Raw genomic sequence first — 15,966 nt, 5'->3', positions numbered from 1 at the left:
TGATCTCCTTTACCCTGCTATATTTTCCCATGCCACTTACCGTCTAATATAGTATAGAAATGTGTCATGCATACTGTTTGCTGTCTGTCTCCCCCAATACCACCTCCCCAGTTGAAACGAAAACCTCATGAGGTAAGGAAGGTTTTTTGTTCACCTATGTACCAGGAACTTAGAACAGTAGCTGGTACATTGTAGATGATCAATAAATATTTGCTATAGTACTAAACACTGACTCCAGGCTATCCACTACCTCGTCAATGGTTATTTCTTGACCTTTTAAAATATCTTTGGGTCATATCATTCATTGGGAATCTGATAAAACTATGGACACTCTCCCCAGGAAAACATACATTCTCAGGAATGTATGCACATTTTAAAAATTCTGATATATAGTTTCAGTGGATCTCTGGACTTCCTAAAGAACATCCATAGAGGTCATGGATGTCTTCATTTAGGTCATGGAGACCTAAATCCACAAGGATATATCTCTTAGTTTTCACTGATAGACCATTTGAGATACAATGAATGAAGTAAGAGTTTCTACACTAGAAAGCGAGTCCTCAAAACCCCAGATGTCCCTCATTCTGGCAATTCAAAGCTCCTACTCCCAGGGGCTTCCAGGAAGTAGTAGGGGCTTCCAGGAAGATGGCTTTGTGGAAGGCGAGGCTGAGAATAAGACTGCTAGGACCAGAGCAATAGGTATTCAGAAAGAGCAGTCTAGGTGGATCCTCTTCCCTTTCTCCTTGCTCCTGTCGGACTGACCATGCCTCCATCCCTCACCAAACTCTACAGTGGAGTGCATTAAAGTTAGATCAGGAAGCAGGAGCTGGCCTCCCATAGGGTGGGAAAGGTCCACAAGTAGCTTTCAGGTATATAGCGGTAGATGGAAAGGCATCACCAAGTAGAGGCAGTTGGAAGAGCAATAAATTCCAGTAGCCTCCCACCTGGGACAATCATTCTCAGTTATTCATTCATTTATATGTGAGTGTAACTACTTCAGAGACTCCCTGAACAAAAAGAAAAAAATGTTTAAGAGCCTTGCATTTCTTTTTAGGAAAAAAAAAAGTCTACAAATACATAATCAAAATCAATCAAAATTATAAAGCACTAAGAAATGGAAAATCTTTATTAGAACACAAAAGATGTTTTAGAGAAAACAAATGGTCTCAATTTTCTTTGCAGTAATATTTACAAATAGTAGGATATTAATTGAAAAATTATCATACCGAACAGACTGACTCTACCTGGAATATTTGGCTTTTGGTGTTCTATTTGCTCTCCTTCAACAGAAAGCAAGCTCAGGTAAATAGTAGCAGGAGCAGAGATGAGAGGGAGTAGAGGTGTCATTCCAGAAATCAGGAAGCAAGCACAAAATTCAGTGTAACCGGGCTCCCTTTCGAGCTATTATCATAGCTGTGAGAGCAGTAATGAAACTGAATAATTGTTTTAAATGACTATGTAAAGGAAATAAAAGGACAATGTAAAGAGAAGAGGTCTGGAAAAGTCCACTAACGTGGAGGAATCAGCACGTGTCAAGTAGGAAGGAAGTGTAGCTGCAGTAAACACACAAAGCAGGGAGAAACATCCATTGAAAAATGTTCATTTCTCAAATGAAAATGTTCATTTTTCAAATGAAAAATTTCATTTGCTGGAATTCCAAAAACACTGCATGTGTTGCAGTCAAGGTTGCCAGGTAAACAGTGTGGATTCTTCTCAGGACCAAATGTATAAAATCTATGCTGGAAAAATCCTCACAGACTAAAGAGAAAAAAAAAAAAACACTACATACTTTTTGCACTGATTCAATAATGATGTGACAGACACACAGAACCAGCCCTCTATCCCCTATGGATGGCCCTGAACTCTACCTACCTTGAAATGCATACTGGAATAGCATTTGTTAGGCACAAAAACATCTGCTCTTGAGGAGCACCCCATGTTTACACAGGTGTTTCATGTCCATAATCTCACTGGGCCTCAAACAGCCTGTGACTTGGTGACACAGTTGCAAGATAAGGTTGCTGAGTTCATAGCATGACTATCCCAGATCACACAGCTTGAACTTCGGGTCATATAACTCATTGGGTCATGACTGCTGCCTCCAAAGTAAACAGGCAGAGAAATTCACTAATGCCATATGCTAATCTCTACTTCAGAGCTCCAAACTTGGAGCCTTGGAGCTCCAAACTTGGGCAGGGACAGGATGCCTCAGTGGTTCCAAGATGTTTTCTGGAGAAGCTTCAACTCAATGCACCCACCTAGGCACTACTTGCTTCATGTCCTAAGAACCTCAGGAAGTACTCCAGATCTCCGAGGCTAAGGAAGTAGCTATAAGTTCAGAATGTCTTTAAGAGCAGGTTATAAATGCCCTAAAAATTCAGGAGAATCCAGTCAGAGCTATCCTGACCCCTTACTGTTCCCTACATCCTCATGGACTTGGAATCCTACTCTCTTAAGGGTTAAACATCATCACTTCCTATGTTTCCTTTTCCTTCGCCAACATCTCTGCATATCCTTAATTTTCAGTCTCTACTTAAAACTCCTTCCACACAGCTCTCCTGTTATATTAAACTGAAATCTGACCACCTAAATCTTCCATCTGCTGTTGTACAAAATAAATCTAAGTGCCTTCATATGTGAGTAGCTAAATACATAAACAGCTACCAGACCCATCACTAGTTGATAAAGAATAAGACAAATGTCCTTAATTAAATCTCAGACTAAGCAAAATATTGTTAGCAAAGTAACATTAGATTCACAGCTTGCAGTACCAATTATAACCATAGCTACAAACATAGATAAAACACTCTCCTCAAAGTTTTTTTCAACTTACCCTGTGGCTCTAGTTGACTATCCGTCTTAGCCTTAGATTAAGTTTGCCACCACTTTGGGCTACAACCCCCAACAATCTTGAATCTCGGAAAGACCCAGGCCAGTTCCCACAGATTAATACCCCAAGACACAGAATGATGAACTAAGCCCTTCCTATCATTAGTCCACAGCCCTTGTTGTATATTAGAATCATCCAAGGTGCTTTTTAAAAAACCTTCATGCTAGGGTCCCACCCAAGATGATCTGAAACAGAATATGGGGTCAATGGAAAGGGAATATTGGTAGGTTTTTAACTCTTCACATAACTCTAATATGTAGTCATAGTTGACAATTATTATATTTAAATCAGTGGTTCTCAGACATTAAGATGTATAAGCATCACCTTTAAAATGGAACCTGTAGCTCCCAAATCCCAGAGAATCGGATTCCTTGAAGTTGGGGTGGAAACCAAAGGTTCAGATGTTTCTGAACAAGGCAGTTCTTTGAAGTATACCTTAAGAAACTGTGCCCCAGGTTTTAGATAAGTGGTTTCTAAAATATGGTCCCTAAACCATTAGCATTAACATCAGCATCACCTAGAAATCCATTAGAAATATAAACTCTAGCATGAGAGACTGTGGACTCTGAGATACAAACTGAGGGCTTTGGAGGGGAGGGGAGTGGGGGGTTGGGTGAGCCTGGTGGTAGGTATTAAGGAAAGCACGTATTACATGGAGCACAGGGTGTGGTGCAGAAACAATGAATCTTGGAACACTGAAAAAAAATAAAACAAAATTAAGATGTTAAACTTGAAAAAAAAAAAGAAAAATAATCTCTTGGTCCTCCACCCCAGACACACCAAAATGAAATTGTGAACAATCAGTGTTTCAACAGTCTTCCAGGTGATGCTAATGCCCACTCAAGTAGGACAAGCTTTGATCCAGATGACTGAGTTTGTAAATTAGAGAAGAGAGCATCCCAGTGAAGTAAAGTGGTCCAATTAGCACACCCAAGGTTTTGCATCATGCCGTACAGGAAGAGTAGCCTTTGGAAACAACCTAAATATTTTTGAGTACCTGTCAAAAAGCTATTCTAAGCCAAAACCCACTAAACAAGGTAAATTTGCTACTAAAATACAACCAAAAGTTTGTTAAGATGATCAAGACAAGCTTAAGATAAAAATTAAAGGACAGAGGCACTTGGGTGGCTCAGTGGGTTAAGCCTCTGCCTTCAGCTTAGGTCATGATCTCAGGGTCCTGGGATCAAGCCCTGCATTGGGCTCTCTGCTCAGCAGGGAGCCTGCTTCCCCCTCCCACCCCCTTGTCTCTCTGCCTACTTGTGAGCACTGTCAAATAAATAAATAAAATTTTAAAAACAAAAAACAAAAACTAAAGGACAACAAAATATTTACTATCAAAACAAAACTCTAACGGCAAACCCTCAGGCTGATTTTCCTGAAAATTTCTTATTCTCCTGGATATAAACATCTACAGAGCTACTAGGAAACCTGCTCCTCCTCAGAAATCCCAGAATAATCACAAAAACATTCATATATCATTGTGCTGGTCACGAGGCATTTTCACATTCTATGTTTGATATTATCCACTACCTTCCTCATATATAGATGAAAATACTGGGTCTTAAAAACTCTTTAAAAGCTTCATAATGTATAAACTTATCAAATCACTATGCTAAACATCTGGAACTACTGTATGGTGTGTCAACTATACTTCAATTTAAAAAAAAAAAAAAAGGTAAATAATTGGCATGGTTAGCTAGCTAATAAGAGACAGAACCAGAACTTGAATCCATATTTTAGAAGCCAAATCCAGAGCCCCCTTCTCTACCCTGTACTGATTCCTCTGACCTACTCTGGATCCTTGCCCCAGGGCAGATGACTGGGGGGATCCCTGGGTGCTGTGTCCTCAACAGCACACAGGCTTGAGGTCAGTGGGACAATGGAGATGGGTGGCAAGGGTAGGAGTGATTATGGCCTACTTTTATAAAAAGTTTTCCAGACGTGATTAGAATAAATATTCTTAATTATATCTACCATTACACTGTCATAGATAATGTGTTATTCATATTTAATGCCAAAAATTTGTTATTAATTACAAATTAATTAATTTGGCATCAATAATATTAATGCCAAATATTTGTTATTAATGTTATTCATTAATTACAAAAATTTGTTCTTAGTTGTAGTTTTACTTTTTCAGTTTTGTCCATAGCCTAGTATTAGATTAATCTTTATTCAAGAAATATAAGTAAGCTGGTGAGAGGGGAAGTCTTAGAAGCCTGCTCAGGGACTAGAGGAGTCCAACCGCAGATTTAGTATTTGCTTCAGGTAATCTTTAAGTAGATAAGTGCATTAAGAAATATATCCAGGGGTGCCTGGGTGGCTCAGTGGTTTAAAGCCTCTGCCTTCGGCTCAGGTCATGATCCCAGAGTCCTGGAATCAAGCCCCACATCGGGCTCTCTACTTAGCAGAGAGCTTCCTCCTCTCTCTCTCTCTGCTTCCTCCTCTCTCTCTCTCTCTGCTTGCCTCTCTGCCTACTTATGATCTCTGTCTGTCGAATAAATAAATAAAATCTTAAAAAAAAAAAGAAAAGAAAGTACATCCAAGAAATCTTTAATAATTCTATGAAACCCTCCATTTATAATTTATTTCCTCAGCTTTCTGTGCAGAAAACATGACAACATTGGATATAGAACATCATGTATATATTATACAACCATTTGCATTAGAAATGGATAAAAATGAAAATATATATTTGTATTTACTTGTACATACAGAAAGGAGCCGTGGAAAGATGCAAAAGAAACTAATATTCCTGGTTTCCTGACTATGGGGCTGGGAAAAGAAGGCTGAACACAGAGCCCAGGGCAGAGGGTGACTTCATTGCATAAGTTTTTATATATTTTTATTTTGAAACAATTTTAGTGTTTCACATATTCAAATATAATTTTAAAGAATCATGTGGGTTATTTTTTAAATTGAAAGCTATGTTATACCTTGAGATTTTCAACCAAATAAAATTCCACATGAACTTAGGAATTAGATTTTATTAGACTAACTATAAAAGACATCAAAATTAGTCAAGTCCTAATTAAGAAATCCTAGGACAGCAGAGTAGTTAGGCAAAGAGTGGCACAGGTGACGCTCTTTGGGAACTTGAAGAGGCCAGGATATCACCTCCCCTAGTCTGTGTCTGCTGATTTATAAAAGAATTTAAATTCCATCCACTGAGGATCCAAATGTACTACAGTAGGGGACTGGCTTAAACCCTTCTCTTTTATCCATATAAAGAAGCAGGCAGGATAGAAGGAGATAGACAGTGGAAGAGCAGGAAACCAAGATATCATTAGGTCCCAGGAGATCAGCTAGATAGTTGTCAAAGAGTTCTGAACACCTACAGACTCAACAGGAGAGAGAAGAAAAGCAGCAATTCTAGGAAGAGAAAATTGACCACTTTCTGGAAGGTAGGATGTGCTAAGAAGTGAATCTGGAGAAACAGTAAGATAGACCATGGGGGGAAGGGGTCGGCTCCTGGCAAGTAAGAGAGCAGCAGAGTACAAAATCAGAACTTTTAGAAGTCTGGTCCATGGAGGTATGTCACTCCAGAGGCTAAGTGGAGGCGGCATAGGGCGGGGGGTGGAACCCTCATGGCAACAGTGTGGTTTAAGGACCCATGGGGACACAGAAAGACCTGGGGTGTCTTAGTGTGGCAGAGCTCCCAGGTTTCAGAGCGGGGAAGCCAGCTGCACAGACGGTGACGAGCAGTGGACTCTCCACTCAGGGTTACCTAAAACCATGATCCAAGGCACAATTAGACCACTGTACTTCAAGCAGGGACCCACAAGCAACAGATCCAAGGAGACCCCCTCCTTCCTCCTACAGGAGAAGCAGCATGGGAGCATGCTGCAGGAATCTGTTGGGCTTACAGACTCCAAACATGGCTGTGCACCAGAGATAGAAATGCTTGGTCACAGGCTGGGTGAGTTCAGAGTGTAGCTGGAGACCTGAGAGATGGGAGGGATTGACTGCTTTTCTCTGAGGGCACAGTGAGGAGAGGGGACCTGTGCTTTCAGCTCCTACGGGGTCATAGATTGGGAAATCATAAAGCACAGAGCAGAAATCAATGAAATAGAAACAAAAAGAACAATAGAATAGATCAATGATACTAGGGGCTCCTTCTTTGAAAAAATTAGTAAGATTGATAAACGCCTGGCCTGACATATCAAAAAGAAAAGAGAAAGGACCCAAATTATTAAAATAATGAATGAAAAAGGAGACATCACAACCAATACCAAAGAAATACAAACAATTATAAGAACATATCATAAGCAATTCTACGCCAAAAAATTAGACAATCTGGAAGAAATGGATGCATTGCTAGAGACATATAAACTACCAAAATTGGATCAGAAAGAAACAGAAAACCAGAACAGATTCATAACCAGTAAGGAGATTAAAACAGTCATCAAAAATCTCCCAACAAACAAGAGCCCAGGGCCAGATGGCTTCCCAGGGGAATTCTACCAAACCTTTAAAGAAGAATTAATACCTATTCTCCTGAAACTGTTCCAAAAAATAGAAATGGAAGGAAAACTTCCAAACTCTTTTTATGAGGCCAGCATTACTTTGATCCCAAAACCAGACAAAGACCCTACCAAAAAGGAGAAATACAGACCAATATTCTTGATGAACACAGATGCAAAAGTTCTCACCAAAATACTAGCCAATAGGATCCAACAGTACATTAAAAGGATTATTCACCATGACTCAGTGGGATTTATTCCTGGGCTGCAAGGTTGGTTCAACATCTGCAAATAAATCAATGTGATATAATACATTAATAAAAGAAAGAACAAGAACCATATGATACTCTCAATAGATGCTGAAAAAGCATTTGACAAAGTACAGCATCCTTTCTTGATCAAAACTCTTCACAGTGTACTCATTGAGGGTACATACCTCAATATCATAAAAGCCAACTATGAAAAACACACAGTGAATATCATTCCAATGGGGAAAAACTGAGAGCTTTTCCCCTAGGTCAGGAACACAGCAGGGATGTCTACTATCACCACTGCTATTCAACATAGTACTAAAAGTCCCAGCCCCAGCAATCAGACAACAAAAAGAAATAAAAGGCATCCATATTGGCAAAGAAGAAGTCAAACTCTCACTCTTTGCAGATGATATGATACTTTATGTGGAAAACCCAAAAGACTCCACTCCAAAACTGCTAGAACTCATGCAGGAATTCAGTAAAGTGTTAGGATATAAAATCCATGCACAGATATCAGTGGCATTTTTATATACCAACAGCAAGTCAGAAGAAAGAGAAATTAAGGAGTCGATTCCATTTACATGTGCACCCAAAGCCATAAGATACCTAGGAGTAAACCTAACCAAAGAGGCAAAGTATCTGCACTCAGAAAACTATAAAGTACTCATGAAAGAAATTGAGGAAGACACAAAGAAATGGAAAAACATTCCATCCTCATAGATTGGAAGAACAAATACTGTGAAAATGTCTATACTACCTAGAACTATCTACACATTGAATGCAATCCGTATTAAAATACCATCAATTTTTTTCAAAGAAATGGAACAAATAATCCTAAAATTTATATGGAACCAGAAAAGACCCTAAATAGCCAAAGGAATGCTGAAATAGAAAACCAGACTTGGTGGCCATCATAATTCCAGGCTTCAAGCTCTATTACAAAGCTGTAATCATCACGACACTATGGTATTGGCACAAAAGCAGATACACAGATCAATGGAACAGTAGAGAGACCCCAGAAATGGACCTTCTACTCTATGGTCAATTAATCTTCAACCAAGCAGGAAAGAATGTCCAATGGAAAAAAGTCTCTTCAACAAATGGTGTTGGGAAAATTGGACAGTCACATGCAAAAGAACAAAATCGGACCATTTCCTTACACCACACACAAAAATAGACTCAAAATGGTTGAAAGACCTCAATGTGAGACAGGAATCCATCAACATCCTTGAGGAGAACCCCAGCAGCAAACTCTTCGACCTTAGTCACAGTAACTTCTTTCTGGAAACATCGCCAAAGGCAAGAGAAGCAAGGGCAAAAAATGAACTACTGGGACTTCATCAAGATCAAAATCTTTTGCACAGCAAAGGAAACAGTCAACGAAACCAAAAGACAACTGACAGAATGGGAGAAGATACTCACCAATGACATATCAGATAAAGGGCTAGTATCCAAAATCTATAAAGAACTTATCAAACACAACACCCAAAGAACAAATAATCCAATCAAGAAATGGGCTGAAGACATGAACAGTCATTTCAGCAGAGAAGACATCCAAATGGCCAACAGACACATGAAAAAGTGCTCAACATCACTCAGCATCAGGGAAATGCAAATCAAAACCACAGTGAGATACCACCTCCCACCAGTCAGAATGGCTAAAATTAACAAGTCAGGAAATGACAGATGTTGGAGAGGATTGGTAAAAGGGGAACACTCTTGCACTGTTGGTGGGAATGCAAGCTGGTTCAGTCACTCTGGAAAACAGCGTGGAGGTTCCTCAAAAAGTTGAAAATACAACTACTCTACAACCCAGCAATATCACTACTGGGTATTTACACTAAAGATAGAAATGTAGTGATCTGAAGGGGCACATTCACCCAAATGTTTATAGGAGCAATGTCCACAACAGCCAAACTATGGAAAAAACCTAGATGTCCATCAACAGATGAATGGATAAAGAAGATGTGTTATGTATATATACAGTGGAATTCTATGCATCCATCAAAAGAAATGAAATCTTGCCATTTGCAATGACTTGGATGGAACTAGAGGGTATTATGCTGAGTGAAATGGGTCAATCAGAGAAAGACGATTATATGATCTCTCTGAATGAGGAATTTGAGAGGCAGAGCCCAGGGCTGTGGGAGGCAGGGAAGGATAAAAATGAAACAGATGGGATTGGGAGGGAGACAAACCATGAGAGACTCTTAATCTCACAAAATAAACTGAGGGTTGCTGGGCAGTTGGGGGTAGAGATAGGATGATTGGGTTAGGGACATTGGGGAGTGTATGTGCTATGGTGAGTGCTGTGAAATGTGTAAGCCTGATGATTCACAGACCTGTAACCCTGGGGTAAATAATACATTGTATGTTAATAAAAAATTATTTTAAAAAAACAAAACAAGAAATAACAAGTGTTGGCAAGCATATGGAGAAAATGGAACCCTGGTACACTACTGGTGGGAATGCAAACTGGTACTGAAGAGAAAAATTACCAAGAACAGACCCAGGGTGAGCAGGCCCCAGAAGATAGAAACAGCAAGAGATAACCAGCCCTTTTTCTACTTCTGTAACCAGACTCCCCCCCGCCACTGGCTCCCTGTACTACTCTTCCCTCCTAAAGCAGCTCCCTGCCCCCCCCATTTAAACCCACCTACCAGCAGCCAGCATAGCCCTTGAAATCTCACCCCTTGCACCCCACTATAAAAACCCTGTAACCCCGCCACCTGGGGCCCAGAATTTAGAACATGAAATTCTGGTCCGCCGGCATAAAATAAACCCTAGTTCTCCTAATCCTTTGAGCGTCACTTGGTTTCTCGCCACTCTGATTATTTTCCCCAACAGTATGGCCATTGTGGAAGACAGATTCCTGTTTGGAGGAAGATTCCTCATAGAGCTTCCTGGAAGCTCTTCTATGAGGAAGACTCCTAATAGAGCTACCCTATCATTTGATAATTGTACTACTTACTGGGTATTTATCCCCAAAACACAAAAATACTAATGCAAAGGGATACATGCACCCCTATGTTAATTGCAATATTATTTATAATAGTCAAATTATAGAAGCAGCCCTAATGTTCATTGGTAGATGAATAAAGAATAGATGGTATATTTATACAATGTAGTATTATTCGGCCATAAAAAAGCCTGGTGGTGGGTATTATGGAGGGTACATATTGCATGGAATACTGGGTGAGGTGCATAAACACTGAATTTTGGAACATACACACACAAAAATTAAATTAAATTAAAAAATAAAGAATTAGGTCTTGCTATTTGCTATGTGGATAGATCTAAAGTGTTTAATGCTATGAGAAATAAGTCAGTCAGAGAAAGACAAATACCATGTGATTTTACTCATCTCTGGAATTTAAGAAACAAAGCAAGGGGAAAAAAGAGACAATCCAAAAAACAGACTCTTAACTATAGAGAACAAACTGATGGTTACTAAAAGTGAGGTGGGTGGGGGAATGGGTGAAGTAAGTAATGAGGATTAAAGAGTACATTTATGATGAGCCCTAAGTAATGTATAGAATTATTGAATCACTAGATTGTATACGTGAAACTAATATAACCTTGTATGTTAAAGATACTGGAATTAAAATTTAAAGACTTAATAAAAAATTTAAAAGGAAAGAAATATGGAGAAATAGAGTATATTGTCAAAAGACAATACTAAATTTTATCTCTATTATGATTACAGTTATGTAAAAATGTCAAATGCATTTGGGCTAGGACTGGAAGGGAATACCAAAAATGACAGTGTTTTCTTATTTGGAATTCTGGGTGTTTTCTCCCATTACGAGATTTCCATTAATGTTATGATTATTAGATCATCTATGCAAATATACAGCTGACATATGATCATTTTAATTTGTATGGTTATTCTACTCTTCATAACAAGTTTGTACAGCTAAATAATAATATAACAGCTGCTCAATGATTTTGTAAACAATAAGATGCTATAAAGCAACCAAGGCTGTTCTTCTAAAATGTTTGCTCTATCAATATACTGTGGAAATAACAACCACATCTATCTGCCCAGATGTCAGAACACATTGCCAGAAAGAGCACCATCTTCTACAGCAGAACGTGATTATGCTTAAGAGACAAATGGGATTATTACAACTACTTCAGAAATGGGGAAACTGAGGAACAGAATGATTTCAAGACTTATTCAAAGGCTAACAGACAAGTAAGAATGACTTTACAACTTGCTGATACTTGACTAATAATCTAAATATATTTCAGATTTCTATATCAACTATTCTTAGCTTTTAATACACAGTATAATTTGCCTAAGTAAAAAGAACACTGTAGTACCTTGATTCCTTGATTTCATTTCTTATTACATGCCCCTTCTATTTGCTTAGAGTTTTTTTTAAATTCTCAGATACTAATTAATATATGACAGATGACTTTCAAAGACAACACTAAATAGAATCTTCAATTTCAGGTGCTCAATTTACATGCAAAAGAACAAAACTGAAATTGAAGTACATTTATACATATATTATTTTCCAACTAAAACAGAATAATGACTTCTGATACTGTTAGGACTACAAGCTACCTAGCTTTATAAAATGACCTAAAAAAGAATAAAGTACTAATAAGAATCTGTTCAACACCCAGTACAATTCTAACCCAGAGTTCTTTTAAATTACTTGGTCTATTGATTTTCGATTCAAAGAAATGAAAACCAAAGAAGGGGTACAGCTAATCTACCTTAGAAGCATCACACAATTATTTAAAAATAACATTGTTCTGACTAGCATTCAGCTCATTCTAACCTTGTCATTTCATGTATGGAAAAAAGTCAATCATAGGATTCCTTCCATACACATACAAGTAATGACAGCTCTGAAAATTCAGAAAGTAACAGTTTCTTTAACCACTACCTAAACTCTAAATAGTTACAGACTTAAGAATGAAAGACATTTTACTCCCTTTTGCATTAAACTGATAGTATCACACTTCAGTCAATAAACATTTCATAGATTCCACATCCTTATTTTTTTTGTGTGTAAGGGTCTAAGTCTTGAGAAATTCGGCAGAGGGGTATGTTTTCCAGCAAAGTATTTGAAAATGTTTGGTAATACCATCTATCAATAATTTTCTGAACAATCTGCAAATTCAAGGTCGCAAATTCCAGTCCCTTCTTGATCAAAGCCACAATAATAAATCTTGTTTTACTCTATTCTAACATGGAACTGCAAGTCAATTCCATTTTACCCTTCGGAAGAGAAGCACACACTGGTAACTTTCTGGCTGTATCTAGGCCACCAACCTGTTTTGGTTGGCTCATACAAACTTAAGAATTAAGGAACATAAAAGATCAGTTAAATTCACACAGAAGTCCAGATACTCAGTTTCTCTTGCAAGACTGGAAACTTAGGCAACTCTAGACCTCCATTCCTATGTGGCAACAATTCAGCTGACGGGAAAAAGTGGCTGCCTCCTTTACATAGCTCTGAATTTCCAATTGACCACATGGTCCCTGCTAACTGACTCCTAAATTCTACTGTGTCCCTGACACCAGACCCCTGTTAAACCCAGCTTACTTCATAGAATTACGCTACCTACCTGGCTTCTATAGGCATTTGAATTTCTGAACTGATAAAAAGTTTTCTATTTTGTGGGTGCCTGGGTAGCTCAGTTGGTTAAGCAACTGCCTTCGGCTCAGGTCATGACCCTGGAATCCCAGGATTGAGTCCCACATCTGGCTCCCTGCTCAGCAGGGAGTCTGCTTCTCCCTCTGACCACCTCCCCCTGCCCTCATGCTCTCTCTCATTCTCTCTCAGATGAATAAACAAAATCTTTAAAAAAAAAAAAAGTTTTCTATTTTGTTTCCTTAGCATATATTGAACATCCACTGAATAAAAGGCTCTTTGGGAGAGTAATGAGGAATAGCAGGTTATAAGTCCATGACCTCAGGGATCTTAAACTCTAGCAGCAGGGAATGAAATGCAGTGATAGTCAAGGTACTTAACTTTGAATCCTATATAAAGGTCTAAAGCAGAGTTGTTCAATAGAATTATAATGTAAGCCATATATATAATTTTAAATTTTCTAGAAGCCACATTGAAAAGATTTTTTAAGTGAGGTTAACTTAATAATATGCTTTATGTTTTAAAACTTTTTCCCCATGTTGGTATATTTTACTATTTTTTCATTTATTATGTTAGTCACTACATAGTACATCTTAGTTTTTGATGTAAGTGTTCCACGATCCATTGTTTGTGAATAACACCCAGTGCTCCATGCAATCCATGCCCTCCTTAATACCTATCACTGGGCTAACCGACTCCCCCTCCCCCCATCCCCTCTAAAACCCTCAGTTTGATTCCTGTAGTCCATAGTCTCTCATGGTTCATCTTCCCCTCTGATTCCCCCCCCTTCATTTTTCCCTTCCTTCTCCTAATGTCCTCCACGCTATTCCTTATGTTCCACAGATAAGTGAAATCATATGATAATTGACTTTCTCTTCTTGACTTATTTCACTTAGCATAATCTCCTCCAGTTCCATCCACGGTGACATAAAAGCTGGTTATTCATCCCTTCTGATGGCTGAATAATATTCCATTGTATATATGGACAACATCTTCTTTATCCATTCATCTGTTGAGAGGCATCTCAGCTCTTTCCACAGTTTGGTTATTTGTACATTGCTACTATGAACATTGGGGTGCACGTGGTCCTTCTTTTCACTACATCTGTATCTTTGGGGTAAATACCCAGTAGTGCAATTGCAGGGTCATAAGGTAGCTCTACTTTGAACTTTCTGAGGAACCTCCACATTGTTTTCCAAAGTGGCTGTACCAACTTGCATTTCTACCAACAGTGTAAGAGGGTTCTCCTTTCTTCACAACTTCTCCAACATCTATTGTTTCTTGCCTTTTCAATTTTTGCTATTCTAGTATAAGATGTTATCTCAATGTGGTTTTGATTTGAATTTCCCTCATAGCTAACGATGATGAATAGTTTTTCATGTGTTTGTTAGCCATTTGTATGCCTTCTTTGGAGAAGACCCCATCAAAAAGGAGAATTTCAGACCAGTATCCCTGATGAATATACATGCCAAAATTCTCAACAAGATCCTAGTTAATAGGATCCAACAGTTCATTAAAAGGAATATCCATCAAAACTAGGTGATATTTGTATTGTGCCCAGGAATTCCTTAACTTGGACGGGAGAGGGAAGGAACCAAGAAGTCAATACTTTCACTGGGTGCTCTGATGATGACCACAATGATCAGTCTCCTTCAGAAAAGGAAGATAGCATCAATGATGGAACTTCCAAAGGTGAAGAAGAAAAAGTTGATGTTTTAGGCAACTTGTTAGATGAAAAAACTAATGAATTACTGTATCACTTTGCCTGTGATATAAAAGAGAAGTGGAATTCTAAAACTGAGCTAATTGGATTATCTCCTGAATTCTCACTGGGCAGAATCCTTGACAAAAACCAAAGGGCTATTTTGCATAGTGCTGTTAGGGAGAAATTCCCCTTTTTAATAACTGTTACTAAAAATAGTGAGATTGTTGTAATACCCAATCTTGAGTTTAAGGAACTCTGTTACTTGGTATCTGAAGAAGCAGCATTGGACTTTTTAAAATATTTGGATGCAAAGAAAGCAAATTCCAAATTTACCTTTAAACCTGATACAAACAAAGACCACAGAAAAGCAGTCCATCGTTTTGTCAACAAAAAGTTTGGAAACCCTGTAGAAACCAAATCTTTCCCTGAACTCAGTTACAATGCCAGTAATCCAAATGTAGTGATTACAGTAAGATTTCGGGGAAAAAACACACAAGCACAGGAAAAGATATCTTTTTGAATGCCGGGATCAAAAAGTTATATACACAGTCTCCACACCCAGGGTAGAGCCCTGAGGCCAACACCTGAGCAGAAATCAAGAGTTGGATGCTTAACAGACTGAGCAACGTAGGCGTGAATCTGTTTGTCTTCTTTGGAGAAATGTCTGTTTGTGTCTTCTGCACATTTTTAAATTGGATTATTTGTGTTCTGGATGTTGAGTTGTATGAACAACTTTTTCTGGAAGTTGAGTTTATATATTTTGGATACCAGACCTTTATTGGATACATCATTGCAAATATCTCCTCCCATTCCATAGGTTACCTTTTGGTTTTGTTGATTGTTTCCTTTGTTGATTGTTTCCTCCATATAAACATTTATATTTTACCATTTCAACATAGAATCAACATAAAAAATTACTAATGAACTATTTACACCTTGTTTTTTGTACTTTGAATCCAGTACGTAATTTATATTTAACAGCATATCTCAGTTTGGACTAGCTATATCTCAATTGCTCAACAGTCACATGTGGCTTGTCACT

At 38.3% G+C, this 15,966-nt stretch overlaps 1 protein-coding gene across 1 annotated transcript; it reads left to right on the top strand.

Moving 5' to 3' along the window:
• The first annotated feature begins 521 nt into the window (after positions 1-521).
• On the top strand, positions 522-15,499 carry LOC123394326 (pseudouridylate synthase 7 homolog-like protein). Its single transcript, XM_045088127.1, is given in 3 exon segments — positions 522-699; positions 14,759-15,405; positions 15,407-15,499. Coding segments are annotated over 3 exon segments (918 nt in total).
• The last annotated feature ends 467 nt before the right edge of the window (positions 15,500-15,966 follow it).

Source organism: Mustela putorius, unplaced genomic scaffold (genome assembly GCF_011764305.1).
Source record: "Mustela putorius furo isolate JIRA1106 unplaced genomic scaffold, ASM1176430v1.1 tig00003834_pilon_pilon_pilon, whole genome shotgun sequence".
Taxonomy (NCBI): Eukaryota; Metazoa; Chordata; class Mammalia; order Carnivora; family Mustelidae; genus Mustela; species Mustela putorius.
The sequence above is the reverse complement of the archived record's forward strand: the minus strand, read 5'-3'. Positions and strand labels throughout refer to the sequence as shown.